This window comes from Chenopodium album, chromosome 3 (genome assembly GCF_948465745.1).
Source record: "Chenopodium album chromosome 3, dcCheAlbu1.1, whole genome shotgun sequence".
NCBI classification, from domain to species: Eukaryota; Viridiplantae; Streptophyta; class Magnoliopsida; order Caryophyllales; family Amaranthaceae; genus Chenopodium; species Chenopodium album.
Genome location: NC_137836.1, coordinates 78178169 through 78197169, shown reverse-complemented (window position 1 = coordinate 78197169; position 19001 = coordinate 78178169). Strand labels below are relative to the sequence as shown.

Below are 19001 nucleotides of genomic sequence, written 5' to 3'. Positions count from 1 at the left end.
CTACCAGAAAAAACCTCTGCAGATCTGCATTCTTCCAACAGGCAGCTTTGTAGTGTTAATTGTCTTTAGGAGTGTCCTTCGGATGAACTTGTCCATCAACTTGCTTGGGTTTAACTTTCTCTGCTGCCCTACAGATATGTTACACTCCAGTCAGGAGGAAAAAAAAAGAAGTGAAGATAGTAGGAAAGACAAAAAATCACAGGTGAAATAATAAACCCAAAATTCTGTAAATCACACTTTTCAAAAACAAGTGCCTAAGACACAATCATACAATAAACAGTGAGCAAAGGCTATAGTCGGACATCTCTATGTCACATGGACTTTCCCAACCAAAGTTCTCAGAGCCAAAAAAATTTTGAAGCTCGGACACAAGTTATAACATAATACGAGTAGATGAGCATGATGAATTTGGCCATGTCTAACCTTTGACTCCATCCATTTACTGAAATATATACCTAATCATGGTCCCTAGATCCAGACCATCCAGATAGCAAAAGCATGTTTTTAATGTCATTAATTGGACTGCTGTAATAAGTAGCTTTTGATCAGAAAGCAGCACCCTAAAACACAAAAACTCTAACAAGAATATATCGTCTATCAAAAACAAAGACCATACCAGGGTTTCTCCACAACAAGGCATTCACCATTTAACAAAAAGCTAATCAGCACAATGGTTCACTAGGTTCCATGAATAAAGCAGACACCGGATCAAACCCCAGAAAGACCGTTTTATAGCAGAACCAGACAATGTGACTGATTTACAGTCCCCAAGTACTTAAAAGTTAAGCCATGTGATTGACCTAAAGCTCGTAAATCTTGGTTTGGATTCGTAATTCCACAGGAATAAATGAAGTCAACCTGTTAAAACCCTGATTGGTACAGGATTTCAATAAGAGCAAGCCATAACATTTGTTCAGCACCATAGCCAAATTACTTGCACCAAGTTGAATGCCATACGTTTATTAATTAGACTTGCAACATCTCAACCATTGTAAATTGTATTCACAAAGACGTAACTTCTTATAAGTAAGAACGTGAACCTACCCCATGAATAACCTTGTAACCATTGTTGTAATTTGTATACATTCAACTCGCCTTACCCTCAAAATGGACAAAAGCCTTCTTAGAGGCATTGTGTAATGTGATTGTATTGGCATAGACCTTGTTCATAAAATAATTTGTCACATCCCTATGAGCCACAGTAATTGAGAGTAGTACTAAAATGGGTGACCTCCTAAGAAAGTCTTCGTGATGGTTCATGTAGCCAACCCCACTAATGGCAGTAATGGGATTAAGACGTTCAAGCAAGTAGACCTTGTTCATAAAATAAACCAAGCCTAAATATTAAATGATCAACTACGAGTTGGCCTGTTGCTCCTGTAACACGAGGATTAGATGTACGCAACCTTACCCCTACGTTACAACATTATTTTCTAACAAAATTTAATTTAATTAAACAGATGGACAAACACACAATCATCGATCAGTTATACTACTAACAGTACAACACAACATGAAATTCAGAGCAAAATTTTAACAATACTATAAACAGAGCTACATTAACAGTATTGAAGCAAATCAAAATCATAACTTGTTCTATTTAGGATCAATCAAGCAAAATAATTCATAAATTAAGAAATTGATAAAAGAGGGAAGAAGGGAGATACTTGGAGGAAGAGGAGAGAGATTCTTCTTCAATCCAATTACGAATCTGGCGGATGTTACGGCGGAAGATGGCGGAGGAATTCCTGACGTCGCTGCGGAGGATGAGTATGGCGGCGCTTACTCCGGCCACCGTCAATATGAAGTTTGTCAATGCCATTTTTACCCCTTTTACTCTCTTTTTTCGTCTCCCTCTGTATCGCAGGATTCCCAGTTACGAGCTATGCCTAAAGCCACTTAAAAAGTAGAGGTGTCAATTTGGGTTGTTATTGAGTCGAGCTCAATTGTGTCTAGATGAGTTGGGTCAAGCTTTGAGTTAGGCAACGAATAAGGTTATTGGGTCGAATTTAGTTAGGTCATGTCAATTATATGTATTCCGTAACACTTTATGTGTGTGTCATTGTGTTTTATGTGGTTTTATTTGAAAACAAATAAATAATGTGCAACTAAAGTTGATACGATATTTCTAAAGGATTATCGGAGAAATAGAGAGTAACATTAAAAAAAGAATTATAGTGAATAAATTGTGCAAATGAGATTAAACCAATAACTAATTAATAAGTTAATATAAGGAAATTGAACAACAAATTGGCTTATAATTTTCCACTAAATTTGTGGTTTTATCTTTCAATTGTGTCGGACAATCGATTACGAGTATGTTATGTTGTAATTAGATCATTTTATTTTTATGTGTAGTAATTTGGGATTTTGTTAGAGTGTTAGGTATACTAGTATCATTTTACCATGTATCAAGTGATACGGGTGTATTTATATAAAACCTCCAATTAGGTTTTAAGCTTCTACTCGTATATGTATTTATTTCCTTATTCAGTTCTTAATTAATAATTGCTAGAAAATTAGAAGTGTTACACTTTGTGGGAAATTTGCAACATGTAACAATACTTACATGCAAGAAATCGTGATCAAAAGCTAAGATAGGAACTATCTTTGAATAATATGTAAACTGTAAATGAATCATGAAAAATGCATGCAAGATTAAGTGCGCCATTCCATCGCAAAATTTCCTATGAATCTGCTACTTTTGGGAACACACTTTAGGTCTCTCCCTTTTCTGACTATTTAACTGGGATTCAGTTTATCATGATTTCAAGCAGATGTGAATTTATATTATGTGTTCAGGTCATGCTTACTAGTTTAAAATCATTTGTTTCGGCACTAGTTCATGGTGTCAAGGAGCCTCGAGATTTAATGGCGGAGGGTAACGAACAAGGTGATGCAAAACAATGGTTGAGGAAATCCTACAACTTTTTCCTTAATTGCACTTACAAGGTTCTATCAGTTGGTCCCATCCCAGAACACGTCGCCTTTATCATGGATGGAAATCGAAGGTATGCAAAGATGAACAACATTGACCCAGAGGATAGTCATAGGCCAGGATTCATAGCCCTCATGTCGGTTATCAAGCATTGCTATGAGCTTGGTGTGAAATACATAACAATCTACGCCTTCAGCCTACACAATTTCAGGCGAAAGCCTGAAGAAATTGAGAGGTTGATGAATTGGATGAGAGAAAAAATCGATACATTTCTTGAGGATGATGGTTTTATCAAAAGGTACGGTGTTAGAATATACTTCGTAGGGAAATTGGAGGAGCTAAGTGAAGACCTTCAGGTTGCAACCAACAAGGCGATGGAAGTAACAGCCAATAATACAACAACATACCTGCTAGTATGTGTGGCTTATACTTCAACAGACGAAATTGCTCATGCTGTAGAAGAATCTATTCCTTACAATGGTACGATTAGAAAACAAGAAAACAACCTTGCTACTTTCAGAATCGAGTTAGCTGAACTAGAAAAACAAATGTACATGGCAGTAGGACCGATGCCAGACATTTTGGTTCGAAGTTCAGGAGAGACAAGACTCAGCAACTTCCTTCTTTGGCAGACCGATAGATGCCTCCTGTATAGTCCTTCTGCTCTGTGGCCAGAGCTTGGGTTAGGCAATTTGGTGTGGGCAGTAATCAGCTTCCAAAGGCACTATCTCTACTTGCAGAAAATACGAAAATCGTTTTAATGTTTGCTAGCTCCTATATGTTTTTGCTTTGCTATACTAGGGTACACTTAATGTTCTTGGCCATTATATGAGACGTCCATGCTAAATCATGGATCATCATCAACAAAATGAATGTCTGTAGTCCTGTTTTAACTGTTGAATGAATCAGATTAGACATTTTTTTTATCAGCACATACTATAAACTTCTTACACCCTCACCAACCACTCCAAAAACTAGCTAATCAACTTCCAAAGGCACCATTATATCCAATGGGACTTGCAGAAGTTGGCCAGTCATAATCTTAAGGTCGTATTCCTTCATCGGCTACATATTCCTCAAATAAGCACCAGATTTCAGCGCGCCTATAAATCTATAATAAACCTAGGCGTAGTGCAAGTCATTCGCGTGCCAATGTGTGGCAACATACAGGCACATAAGCGCGCTACTTAGATGTACAATAGAATTGATGCTGGTACCTAGCTTTTCTTAAACCCAAATTAAGCAGTTATTTTGTTTATAATCGATACATAATTGAGTCCTTGGGGGTCAGCAATTTTCATATGGCAATCAAGCAATCAGTGTTCAATCAACAAACTTTGAAGAGATAGTGCCTAATATGTAGGATTGTATCCTAACTCCCTAAGTATCAACCCAAAAACTATTTTACTCGGACTCTTCATTTCAACTCAACTTGTCGAATAGTCTAAACTCAATCACGGGTATGACCCAAATGCTCCATTTTGGACCAAAATCATATAAAATTAATATACCATGACCTGCTATTTGAGTGACATAACATAAGTAGCTATATTTCAATTGATGGTGTGCTGTGTGCATATAGCTTGAATTATTATACAATAACCAAGTTAAGTCAGCAAAAAAAATCACCTAAACAATACAGAAAAAATGACCACTTCAAAATTAAATAATTCTCATTCCTCAATGCTCTACAAATCAAAAACTACAGCCACTACAATTATATAACCCACTTATTTGTGGACGTCAACTAGCTTAGTTCAATAAAAGTCGTACCTCAAATTAAATCTCGTCTATATCACTGCCCAGAATTAAAAAAACATAACCCCCTAGGTATTAGTAGAGCCTCTAACAGAATTCCAAAGACTAGAAGCAGCAGAAACAAGCTGAGGCCAAACAGCAGCGACACCGCGAAAGGCAACAGCAGAAGTAACACCAATGGCGACACTTTCAGGGTATCCAGGTTTAGAATCAAGCTTCATTTCAATAATAGCAAGACGAGTATTAGCCGTATCAAGCTTTCTAGAAGCTTCCGCCATGAACTTATCTTTCTTCCCTCTTCCAGAAGTAACAACCCTAAAAAGCATCTGTTGAAGGTCGTCGATTACTTTAATGGAGGCTTCATTAGAATTCATTCCTTGGGATTCGTAATGGGTTATTAGCTCTTGTGGGGTTGGAAGCTTTAGCTTTTTTTTGGTGCCGGAATTTGCGGCGGAGTCTTTGGTGGTTGACGGTAGTTGTTGTGGCGGAGATGAGGTTGAGGAATTGGGGATTTGGGGTTGCTCCATTGTTGGGATTGGAAGAGAGATAAACCCTAAATTGGATTGAATGAGGGGTTTTGGGAATTGGGAGGAGGGAAGAAAATAAATGGGTGTTTTGAGATAAGATTTTTATTTATTTGGAAGTTTTAAGAGCAATAATAAAGCAGGATATATACTTTGTAAAAAAAAAAAAAAAGGCAGGATATAATGTTAAAAAAAAAAAAATTGTGCTTGTCAAAAATGGCCCCAAGTCAGATATTCTGGGACGGGGAGGGTAATTTAGATTGGAATAGAGCTTACTATTCCATATTTCCATTACAAGATGCACCTTAAATCGTTACTCCATTTCCGTATACGAATATTGCAAAGTTAATACGAGTAATAAAACATTACGAGTATTACACCAAAAATGAATCCAACAAGATCTTACATGCCTTTGTCACACAAGTATTATTCATCATCAGAACTTTTAAATTTGACGAAAAAATGTAATCAAACTCACATTCCTACAATATTTTTTCAAAAAAAAATAATTAAAAAAAAACTCCCATATATCCCAGTTTAAGTATTTCATTCGACTCCCAGACATTTTTTAATAGTAAATGAATACTCCGTTACATACTAATCCCTTTGCTATTGCTAATATTCAAGTGCAGCTCGAAAACAAGGTTTGTGGACAAATTTCTTTTGGGGTAACAAACCTCTCCATTTAAATCTTTCACCATTGTCCTCAGGCCAACTGTTAATATTTATATTGTCATATACAGAAAAGTACCAATACAAGAGGATATTCGAGATTCTGCCTAAAGAGAGATTTATTCAAAATTAGGAAAAACAAAAAGAATTCCTCTGTGACTAAGTAACTCCACAAATCATTTTGGCACCCTCTTATCCACATCGAAGGGGGAAGAGAAAGGGGTGCTGGTCAGTTAAATCTGCCCTTTCGTATCAACAAAGTTACAGGAATACAGGCGCCATAACCAGAGTAATTGTCGCAAGCATTTTTATCAGAACGTGAATTGAAGGTCCAGCCGTGTCTTTAAAAGGGTCTCCGACACTGCAATTAAAATCAGAATTTAAACTTCCATGAGTTCAGCAGCAAAAGAAGACATTGTAATGACTAAAATTCGAGCATATATAGATAATCTAAAAACATATTGAGCAATCAAGACAAATGTTTGGCCTCAGTCAGTCCTGCTACAGAATATTGATCATGAATCTTTATAGACTTACAGACTTATAACGATTAAAATATATATATAATGAAGCTGAAACAAAAGCTAGCACTTCAATTGAGCTCGCCCCTACAGCCAGCAACTACAGTGGCTAGCGACATATTTTTCACTCCAAATGGTTGCTCACTTGCTCTTAAAGAGTGAAAAGGAAGTAACAGGTAACTTTCCATAGCCATAACTCCACAACTCAATATCACACTTACATCTTTTTGTTAACACCACCACCATCTTGACCACCACCCAGCATCAATTTAACTGCTTCCAGTACTCCTCTAGTACCAACAACTTAGATCCATTGTCCACATCTGTCCCCATACCCACTTCTACAGCCACCTCCACCAACACAGCAACACCACTACCAGTCTACCAACCTCTGCGGCCATGACCTCACTTTGAGGATGCAGGCCATCATGCCAAGGGCTGTGGTTAGGCAGTGATTTACCCAGTGTTTTTTCATCTAAGACTTGTATGTTGTCATTTGACGAGAATTGTGGACAACATAATGTATTGATTCATTGAAGTTTAATTGATCACAGAATAAAGTTGTGATCAACACACTGACTTGATCCATCGCACAAGAATTAAGATTGAAGATTAATACACATAAACTTGCATTCTCTTTCTTTGACTGATCCTCAATAAACAGCAAGTTGAAGTTTATACTTCTCATTATCCACTCCAATAAACATACAATACATCACTAGGTTGTTACAATTCAACATAACTGTCCCATTTAGGTTGTTCTGGCTATACTAAGCAGGCTTATAGGGTGTGCATTCATATAAATTGATAACCACAGAATAATGATCACTGAAAGCATATTAAGAATACAAGGTTGATTAAACCTACAATTGATGAAAAGTGCATGCAAACATAAACATGCCATCATTGCCGTGTACAGGGACAGGGTAATGACAGAACAGAACACACCAACCAGCAAATCTCATTTCTCAGTAAAAAAAAAAATAACTGCAAAAGCTTAGATATCTTTGTAAAGGAGATTAAAAATTTATTATAACTTACGTGTCTCCAGTAATGGCCGCTTTGTGACAGTCACTTCCTTTGCCTCCAAGAGCCCCAGTCTCTATATACTTCTTTGCATTATCCCAGGCACCACCGGCAGTATTCAAGAAAAGAGCCATAAGGATGCCAGAAACTGTGGCAAACATCAACATTGCAGCCACAACCTTAGCACCAAGTAATGGGTGTCCAACATAATGTCCCAGTATACGAAAAACAACACCTGTAACAAACAAACTTATGTCAATAATGATGGCAAATTAAGTATCTAATATTCAAAGCTTTCCAGAGAGAAATATAATAATCTATAACATAAGAGTTTCTTCTGTAGACAAATAATACCAGAACACAAGAACAAAAAACTTACCAACCACTATTGGTGATATAATAGCCAAAGCACCAGGTTTGATCATTTCCTTCAACGAGGCTGACGCTACAATTGCCACACATCGACCATAATCAGGCTTTTCTTGGTAATCCTGAAGTTGAACGACAATCATTAACTGGTACCAGACACATCATCAATCAGACTACAAACATGATGAGATAAACACTTACCATGATTCCAGGCCTTTCAATAAATTGTCTTCTGACTTCATTTACCACCTCCTGAGCAGTACGACCAACTGCTGAACATGCCCAAGCACTGAAGAGAAAAATAAGCATAGAGCCTAGCAAGCCACCAACAAAAATTTCAGGGACTGCAATGTCAACCTGAAACACAGAAAAAATTATAAATTTAGGAAGATCAAAACACTACAGGTACATAAGCAAACAAGCCAAGGTGCAAGTTAATACCAACCTCTTTAAAAGGTACACGAGCAAAAGAAGCCACCTCATCCATGTAAGCACTGAAAAGAAGAAAAGATGCAAGTGCAGCAGATCCAATAGCAAAACCTTTAGTGGTAGCTTTGGTGGTGTTGCCAACTGCGTCAAGGACATCAGTAATTTCTCGAACACTTTCAGGCTAGAGAGAAGCATATGATAATCAGTTAGCATGAGCTGATACTGCATATAAAATCATCTAGACTCAAAAATACATTGATACCTGTTGGCTCATCTCCACAATTCCACCAGCATTGTCAGCTATTGGCCCAAACATATCCATGGTCAGGACATAAGCTGCTGTACTGAGCATACCCATTGTAGCCACTGCTGTTCCAAACAATCCACCGGTAGGGTTTCCAGCTTCATCCATCAATCCAGAAGTATGACCCAACCAGAAAGAAGAAATAATAGCTACACTGATAACAAGAACAGGGAGTGCAGTTGACTCCAGTCCCAAACTGACACCAGCAATTATATTAGTCCCATGGCCTGATGAGCTTGCAAGAGCCAATGTACGTACTGGCTCATACTTATAATCAGTGTAGTACTTGGTGATCCATACAAATACATATGCTGTTATGATTCCGACAAGCCCACACAATGCAAAATTTAACCAAGCTGAAGGTGCCTGCTCTGTGTATAGCAACCAGCACGTTGACTGCAGATAAACAAAGGCATACAAAGTTATTGTTTGGGGAACATAATTGTCAAAACCAAAAAGCACCTTTCTCCCCCCCCCCCCCCCCCCCCCCCCCTCTCTTTCCTAAGGGAAGTAAGTAGCTAAAGATCAATTGAAAACTATGCCCAAAGAAAACAAAATACAATGCTGGAGTAAATGGATGGATTGGTGGAGGATTTGAAGATTGATCTTACCGCACCAAAGGTCAAAACCGCTAATACTATTGTAACAGAATATCCTTTCTCAAGTATTCTCATTGGATCTTCTGCAGCTAAGCCAGCCTCTCGTGTGCCTCTTATTGAAAAGATACCCACAGTAGATACGACAAGGTCAAAGGAATGAACCACCAAAGGGAACAAGATAAAGCCAGTTGGATCTGTCACCAGAAAATGGGCAGCTAGTCAGTCTATAAGATGCAAGAAACTGCAAATATAAAAAAGAACTTAATGAGGCAGTTTTGTCATTAAGAAGCTCCAAAAGTAGCCTAAAAGTACCTCTGAAATGAGAGAGAAAGTGATGAAAGTTTGATTTCAAATAGCAAATAATATAAAATATAAATACAGCTATGAATATATGTATTTGAGTATGTCTACAAGTATTGGGAGTGACGCAACCTACAGGTACACTTACCTTCAATTTTACAACGCTGTGCCATTGTTCCACCCAATATCATGGCACTTATGATCTCAGCAGCTATACTTTCGAATAGATCTGCACCACGAGCAGCACAATCGCCGACATTGTCTCCAACCTGCAAATGACATCTCAATAGTTTCATCTTTCAAGTTGCCTTGACCAAGGAGCCTCGATATGTTTAACAATAAAGTGACTGCAAAAAAAATCCAACAGCAACAAAGTCCACGAGCTGACAACAATAAGCTTAACAAAAACCCCAAACAGAAAAATCATAGTAAAAAAAATAGATGAGAAAGAGGGATACTCCTCCTTTGGAAACATAAAGCTGGAGCAACTCCACTTTCCTGGCATACTGATAGATTTTAATTACATCGATGTTGATTATGCTCTTCTTTTTTCATTGGACACTGGAAGGTCTTTGGTTCTCCAGACTCATGTACTTGTCAAAAGATTTTATCTTTTTCTTTTAATATTATATTCACTAATGCATAGATGAAGCACAACAGACACAATAATGAGAAGATAAACAAAGAGAGGGGAGCACATAGGTTAGACTACATTCCCATAGTCCCATCAAAAAAGTTTAGCATGTCTACAAAATTCATAAATTAATAATTGGTTTACATAAATTATCTCACATTAGCCGGGCAACTGGCCAAGTACAAATTTCACAGTCAGTCATCAATAATTTCACAAAGTATTTAATCACAATACTTGCAACTTTAGAGGATACACAATTTGTAAAGTGAGGAGAGAGATAGAGATAGATTAAAAAAGAGGACCCGTCTAATGAAGAGAGAGAAAGGGAGAATCATTGGAAATAAAATAATGTTGCAATTATTTCACAACTCCCTTATAGAATTGCAATTAAAAAAGAACGGAGGAAGTATATGAGAAACTAAAAAACTATAAGTTAAACTTCTAAAAATAGATTACCAGATCAGCAATGACAGCAGGATTACGAGGATCGTCTTCTGGTATTCCCTGCTCAACTTTTCCAACAAGGTCAGCTCCAACATCAGCTGCTTTCGTGTATATACCACCGCCCAATTGTGCAAAGAGAGCAACAAACGAAGCTCCAAAGCCGTAACCAACAAGTAGAAGAGGCACTGGCATAATGAAATTACGGAGGATCAATTTTCATGCCTACTTTAGCACAATATACAGGAATCAATTACACAGAAGATGATATATAACAAATAGTGACAAGGAAAAGCATATCTTCTGTGAAAAAAGCAAGGAACATGGATGAACAATACATGATCACATACCCACTTGTTAAACTGCATTAACTACCAAACCCAAAAATGAACTAGTACCTAAGTGACTGGTGTGGACATTCAACAATTCAGCACAAGATTACATTTATGTCTCACTTTTCATCCTTCAAGCAGAGGCAAATTTGTTCTTAACATTTCACTTTTTCACATTTTCCAATGAGAAAATTTGAACATGTATATCTCTTATTATGTATTTGTAATTTTTAAAATAAGTTGATGATTCAAATATACTTGTTGAGATGAATCTAACAAGATCCCACATGAGTATATATTTCCTTATGTAAATACTTCCTCCAATACATTACAAGTGCAACGTTTCCCGTTTTTGGAAGTTGCATAATAACTGCAACATCACTACTTGTGGAAATGAGTTCTCTCTATCTCTCTCCTAATCACATGGGACCACTTCCTTAACTCTCTCTATCTCTCTTCTCTCCAATAATATTGTACATCCCTACATGTTTCACTTATAAAAAGACAAAGGAAGTATTACAAATAATGGTCAAAGTGAACTTTGTGAATAGTGCCAAAATAAAATAAAGCTAAGAACGTTATGAGACGGAGATAGTATGAAGAATCCATCAAAGGTGAAAAGTGCAAAGAGAGTTGATTAAGATTGCATGTAAATAGTGCAAATCAGTACAACCACTGGGAATTCGATTGGATGAGCATTCATCATATTAACCTTAGCATAGTAGCATTGCTATAGTGAGAACAATATTCCCAAGTTTCCCTACCGTGTCCAGATTTAGTAGAATTTTATTAGTGAGAGTGTGAGACAGCTTCTCAAGTATTCAGATTTCAGAAATGATTATCCAGAGACATGTAGGGCTTAAAAAGTAAAGAAAACAGAATTTATGTCATATGTTTGAGACTAATCAAAGGATTTGTTCTTCTCCAATTTTTTCCACAGCCAAACATAGTAAAGTTTGCAATGGAAGATCCGGAATTTATTTTAAATTTTCATAGTCGTCATAGGTAACATGAATTTAAGGTGACAAGTAACTACCAACATTGGAAACGCTGAGCGTTGTAGCCATAGGGTGTCATCCAGTTTATGAGAATAAGATGAATATGTAGCAACTCCATCGTCCTGCCTATAGGGTTAAGGCTTTAATAATGATCTAATCATGGTCAGCTAAAGCCTAAAATTAGTAGCAAATAGCATAACAATAGGCATGTTCTGCAAAGTCAAGAGACAGCTAGTGTAAACTTTTTTTTTTTGTCAAAAAACAAAAAAGACCCCATACCCAAAGACTTCTCACCTCTGATATGAGAAGGAACAGCAGATGATTACATCTGTTGTTCAATAGTGAAAGAAGACCACAATAAAAATTCTATATCCATTAAATTAAGCAATCACCCATCATGGCATCATGTTCAAGTATTCAGCTCAAACAATTTGTGTAATAGAAGCATAATTAGTGGGTGATGTAGAGCTCTCATAAAACTTTGGGCTAGAGACTGATACATCTATATATCTTGCACCAATTATAAAGATACCACATCACAATAAAGATAAAAATAAAAAAATTAAACCAGCTGTTACAGTCAAGAAGATAATTGCTCCCTTTATCCTAAAAGAAGTGGTCTAAATGAAGCAAGTAGTCAACAACTTTTCAGTGGTCTAACAACACATCATTCATGCTCAAACATACGAGATAAATACAAGAAAAATATGAAAGAAAAAGAAATAAGAACACTTACGATCTGTGACTTTCATAGAACCATGTGAATCCACCCCCAACCATACATAGAAAGCAGCATAGAGAATGGCAACGCCAAGTACAGCCATGCCAACGACAATAATGGCTGAGAAACCACCAGCACGAACAGCTATCTGAAAGTATTGTCCCATTTCATTATATTACATGCATATATATTATAGGATAAAAAAAAGTTAAACACCACCACCAACCTGTAAGGCTTCTCTGGCTGACCGCCTCGCCGCACTTGAAACACGGACATTTGCACGAACAGACACCCACATCCCAACATATCCAGCTACACCTGAGCACAAAGCTCCCAGCAAAAAAGAAATAACTGTAATAAAAGCAGATGAGACCCTGCACCAGAACACAGAAAGAAAATGATCAAATGATTAAGCACAAACCAAAGGCTTAAAGTCTTTATTTTTAGTGCTTGTTTGGTTGAATACAGGACATAGTTATTCCTAGGAAGTTTTATTCACTTGTAATAGCATTTCCTAGGAAATGCATAGTTTTGTTTGGTTGATCATAGGAAATTTTAACTTCCCACAAGCATTTCCACTTACCTAGGGAACCCAAGTAAGTAAATTTCTCCAATTCGTGGGAAGGGCTTCATAGGAAGTTCAAATTCCCATGTTTTTGCCAACCAAACAACACCATCTTCTTCCACTTCCTATGAAGTTTCAATTTCCGAGTTTTCTTTTGTCAGCCAAACAAGCACCGTAATACCAAAAAGAAATTAGATAATACCTCCCAATGCCAGCAGCTTCTTGCTGTGGAGTTCTATCCCGCAACAAATATATACTGAGAATTACTAGGGCGAGCAGTACAGCCATTTTGGAGATGGTCCCATACTGGGTCCTAAAAAAGCCTTCAGCTCCATCACGTATAGCATATGATATCTAACAAGAGACAAAATATCATATTAAGAGGCAGTCAAATTATCTTTATATCACTCTGATCAAGCAGTGGAGAACTGAACACTGAAATACTACGCAGCTTTCACAAAATTAGGGCACTTCCTCTCAGACTCACGTTCAAAGCAACGAAAAAGTAATAGAAGAGCCAATGGAGTCCTTACACAGTCAACTTATCTAGTTTATTCTTTTCTGCTTCCCAAGTTAACCATAAAACATAATTTGAAGAAAAAATCTTGACTTCAATGCTCTAGTCACAAAATTGCAGTCATTGGTGCCCCCATTTCCCCCACCCAACAGTTCAGATATTTACTGATGTCCTTAAATTCATATTCCTCCATTTTTTAATTGCACCATTTGCGTTTTTGAGAAGTCGTATATTAGTTGTGCAATTTCCATGTATGATATGCTATATTCAATTTTTGTTTGTGTACACACACCAATTACCCTTGCAAATATTTGAAAACAACCATTGTTACCCCACCCTAACTACCCTTGCAAATATTTGAAAACAACCATTGTTACCCCACCCTAACTACCCTTGCAAATATCTGAAAACAACCATTGTTACCCAACTGTGTTTGTATCACATGGGCAATATTGGCTTTCCCTGCCTTCTCTTTTTCTTAAATCTGGTGCCCTTACTAAAAGTTTCGATTTGTAAAAATAAAAATAAATAAATAAATAAATAAAAATAAGAGGAAGTATAAGCCTTTGGTATTACACAATCAAGCAGAAGGAATTAGAAAACCCCTGCTGTACTCTTTTTAAAAATTGAGAGTAACTTAATGACTAAAAATGACATTAACAGAAATTACCATACCAACAATCTGTACATTGAGAGAGGATAAACATCAAATGCACTGAAAGTGTACAAAATGAATACATGTGAGAGATATTAACAATATACTATGAATGTACCTGGACCATCTCTGGGGGTCCCTCATCCTTTGCCAAAACCCACTTTGTGAGATATGTTGCCACAATGAAGCTGATGATGCAGATGGAAAATACAAAAACAATAATTGGAGAAGTGCTAGCTCCAATATAGAAGATAACTCCGAAGGTCAGAAGCATAAGAATATAAAGAACGCGAGTGTTTAACCCCATAATGAGTTGGAGAACCTGCAAAAGTAGATATTTACACTGTCCGTAAATTGAATATTGAATATTCACTTAAACAAGGCATCGAGGGTAGTAGATAACTTCACAAAAGAACAGGGACACTGACACATAGTAATATATGATAAACAATCGCTGGAAGTTAAGTTATCAAGTTTCTGTGAACATTCTACACTGCAAAACTCCATCCAGTCATCCACCCAGATTGTTTCTGGTTCTCCACCGTCCAAACCTTTAAATTAGATTAACCTTTCCCTATTAGCCTATTTAGTTTATTTCAAAGTTTGCAATTTTTTTAAAGAGAAATATAACGTAACACCGGAAGCTTGTATGATTGTATCTTTCTGTTCACCGTCAATATTTCACAATGCACTCTGTAAAGTGAAAAGTATTTATCCCTTGCATCAAGCTCAAAACTAGTAGCCTTTGCTTGTCTTTTAAAAAAATGAGTCAACAGTGGGGATAAGCACTGCTATCAACCTTGTACACATTGATCTTGATTTAGTACAAGCTCAATTTCTGCTAAAGCCAGTTATAAGTTACAACTTACAAGTGTTTTTTAAATACTAGGAAATGAATATTATACATGTAATACATCCCATCCGTACAATGTGTTATATTATGGTCTTGTAGTCATCTACTTACTCATACGCAACTACACAAATACATATGATACGGAGTAATTACATTTGCTTTCATTAAAAGTTCCTAGTTATATCCCCAATAATACCAGGAAAGGATGATTTAGTCTCACCTGCACATCTTTATAATATTCAATTATCCACAGCAAAAAATTAAACAATAATTTTCATAAATATGTACATGCAAGATAGTACTTGACACTTATAGGTCATGCAAAGCTTTATATATCTGTGCTAGGAATACAATAATTTTGTCTGTCTACTATTCTTTGGCTTTTGGATTAGAATGCAATATACTTAAATTAAATAGCTCATTAAACTAATTAAGTTACTTATTTACTGTAAGATTGCAAGCATTATTATATATTGGATCAAGGATCAACCATGCAACTAGGAAAAACCTGCCACTGCTTTAGTTACGTATGACCATCCCTGGACAGAAATCTCTTTAAAGTGTTGGGATAATGATAATGACTTGAAGTACACTTAGCTAAATTCGAATGCCAAAAGCATACTCACAGGAAAATTTAAAATGGAGAACAACCAAAATAATTACTCGTACAATAGTACATACTTGTAAGTTGTAATAAAGTCTTAATGCATTATTACCCCAAAAGCAACAACAAAGCCTAAGTCCCCAAAAAAAAATGGTGCTACAGGCTACATCTGCTCCTCGACAGACCAACAAAGGTCTGCCAATGATGTTAAAATCAAAACCAAAAGCACAATCATGCCTAGGCCCTAGGGCACAATATTGTACTCTATATTTCCCAAATGCCATTCTCATCTGAGATTTCACTATCATTCCGATCATATTACAGTGGTTTCACATAATGAGTCTACGTAAGCAGTTTTCTATTCTTCCTTCTGTCCTTTCTCTCTAGTTGAAAAGCCATAAACATGGATTTACAAGAACTCAAATCTCAGTAAGTCTTAAACTCCCTACCCTGTAATCTTATCAGTCTCACTTTCCTCAACATTCCATACTCAACTAAACTCAAATTTTCCAAAACCTGCAAAAGGTAATGCCGTAAACATCCAGAAAAAGTATCACAACCATTAACATATAACCCACAAAAACACAGTATAACATTTGAGAAACATTGGCTCAGTGTTTTCATGACCGTGAAATTGTTGTCTTTTCTTAGCAAAAGATAATAAAAAGGTTAGTCAACCCTAAAACTGATTTCCCCCCCCCCAATAAGTACCAAATAAGCAAACTAAACTGACACATCAAAACATCTCCGCCCAACAAACTTGCCAAGCTAGAGAAAAAAAAGTCTTACCAAAGGGGTGTAAGGTTTGGATCGCATGTCGGGGAAAGTGCGGGCTCGGTCTTGGTAAGACCCCATAGAACCACTCTCCATATCATCCATCATGATGGAATGAGTAGAATTTACCCTCCTGGCCACAGGAAATGGACTGAACTCGCCACTTTGGGGGAACTCACCCCCTGAACTTGGTCGCTGTATCTTGAAACGCTGTTTATCACACCCCTGAGCTCCTCCCAGAGAGTCTGATAACAAGGGACTTCACCTCTCTCAGATACAAATCTCCAAAACAACCTGCTTACGAAACCTTAGCAAATCCTCCGGTCCAGCTTCTTCTCACTTACAAGCAGGTATTCTAACTTCAAACAAGAATTCCACTCTTTTTTTTTTCTCGTATACCGACACCTCTGTGCATATAAATCACTCAAATAAATTTAATAAGTCCAGTACACTAACAACAATATGAGCATTGCTCTTTCTCTTAGAAAAACAATCTACATTTTAATTTATATACAAAAATTAGCTTATATAGCTCATATATAGTCATTCACACTAAAAAAATCAAATGTTCTACCCCAAAATTACATGGAAAACTTTCCTTCAATTATATTAATCATTTTAATGGAATTATTTCTTTAAAAAATCGTTCTCCACATACTATTTTCGGATCCATTGCGAACCGAAAAAACGAACTACGCTTCACAAAATTAGCACATTATGAACACTAATTCAAATGAGAATTAATAGAAAAAAAAAAAAAATCAAACCTCATAACACAACAATTTCAATCAACAGCAAAGCCCTAGAAATTCGATTATAGCACCAAAAATTCCGCAATAAAAATCAAAATCATCTCAAACAATCAAATCAACGAACAAAATCAAACAAAATTACAAATCAAAATCCAAACATTTCATAAATACGAATCGATCAATGATCAAACCAGTCAAATGCTAAAGAGATCCAAAATTGATCAAAAAAAAAATGAAATTAAAACTTACAAGAAGATGAAGATTGAAATGTGAGATGAGATCTTAGGATAATGCTGAAGCTTTCTGCAGCTATTATCAATGGCTTCTCTGTGGGTCACTTGTGCAACTCCTGAAGGAGAGAGAAAGGAGGAGAGAGAAAATGAGTGTGAGAAAAGGGAGAATTTTTGGTGTCTGATAAAGTCTGTGAGCGTAGAATTTGTCTTTTTTCTCTAAAAAAAAACGTAGATTTTTTTCCCGTTTTGCCGTAGTGTACGGAGTTATACTTATCTTAAAATAGTGTTGACATTTGACTTTGCGTAATTTAATGGTTTATGACTTATGAAGCAATGCATTAGATAATTACTCTTTTTTATTTTTGACGAAAAAAAAATAAATTACTCGTATTACAATTTGTTTCACAACATTTATCTTTAATTAGAAAGAACTACGAGATTTCCCATAATATTGTTGAAATAAAAATCAATTCCCATAATACATTGATTTAAAAATAAATTTCCTACATAGTGTCCACGTAGGATCGTTTTTTTGCTTTTGGTTCAACTTTAAACCGTTAATGGTAATAGCAGTTTTAAAAAAGAGACCGCCTCTAACAATAACAGGTCTCTTTGCGTCCTTGGTTAATTCACAAGGCATAGTATACAAGAAAATTATTTTAAAGAGACCCCCTTTCAATACAACAGGTCTCTTTGTGTCCTTGTTAATTCTTAGCCCACAACAAGAAAAGAGAGCACTAGCAATTACAATTATAACTTCAAAGAGACCGCCTTTAAATAAAAACAAGTCTCTTTGACTTTATTTTACAAAAATTGCAAAACCGCTAATACCGTTAGCGGTTTTAAGTTGAACCGAAAACCAATCCTACGTGGACACTACTTTGGGAATTTGTTTTTAAAACGAAGCATAATGGGAATTAATTTTTATTTTAACAATATTAAGGGAAATCGTTCTGTCAAAAATTACTCCAACTATCAAAATTATTGAGATAATAACAATGTTTGAAATAATGGGATTAGTCTTTATAAGACTGAGTTGGTAAACATGAGATTGTCACCTAAATATATGAAGGGAAAAAAATAATAATAACTTGTTCAATTGCGGAAGGATGTCCCCACTAAAAAGCAAATGCTCTAACTATATAGTTGTACAAAAGTTTTAGTGTTACAAAGCTAGGTTGAATGATGATTAACATAAACATTAAAACATGAAGTGCATGATAAAGTTGAACTTATGGATTGAACAATTTTAATCATACAAGACCAAATTTGATAATGAGTTATCAATCCTTGTATAGTAAGTAAAATAAGAATTAAAAACATAATTAAAAAACCCTAGCCTCTTCTCTCTCTTCTCTCTCCTAAACTCTAGCCTTCATTATCAATTTTGAAGGGGCTTCCATCGGATTTTACCGGTGGAAAGCCCCAATCTTTATTTTCTTTTAAGCTTTTTGTTTCTTAGGTTACAATAATAATGTCTCC

General features: G+C 36.1%; 2 protein-coding genes and 1 pseudogene across 2 annotated transcripts; 1 reads left to right on the top strand and 2 right to left on the bottom strand.

Annotated features, from left to right (window-relative positions):
* Positions 1-2871: 2871 nt before the first annotated feature.
* On the top strand, positions 2872-3699 carry LOC145625444 (dehydrodolichyl diphosphate synthase CPT3 pseudogene; annotated as a pseudogene).
* An 864-nt stretch (positions 3700-4563) lies between these two features.
* On the bottom strand, positions 4564-5323 carry LOC145624318 (uncharacterized). Its single transcript, XM_081677322.1, has one exon. It carries the CDS (start codon positions 5221-5223, stop codon positions 4765-4767), a length of 459 nt encoding a protein of 152 aa, XP_081533448.1. The 5' UTR covers positions 5224-5323; the 3' UTR covers positions 4564-4764.
* Positions 4564-17754, bottom strand: LOC145624317 (pyrophosphate-energized membrane proton pump 3-like). The gene is made up of 15 exons (XM_081677321.1): positions 17536-17754; positions 16550-16941; positions 14422-14625; positions 13334-13485; positions 12793-12940; positions 12582-12714; positions 10531-10703; positions 9589-9709; positions 9153-9334; positions 8500-8937; positions 8254-8418; positions 8010-8165; positions 7819-7930; positions 7455-7674; positions 4564-6253 (listed from the first exon to the last, which is right to left on the bottom strand). The coding sequence occupies exons 2-15, from the start codon at positions 16640-16642 to the stop codon at positions 6154-6156; spliced, it is 2397 nt and encodes a 798-aa protein (XP_081533447.1). The 5' UTR covers positions 16643-16941; positions 17536-17754; the 3' UTR covers positions 4564-6153.
* Between the last annotated feature and the right edge of the window lie 1247 nt (positions 17755-19001).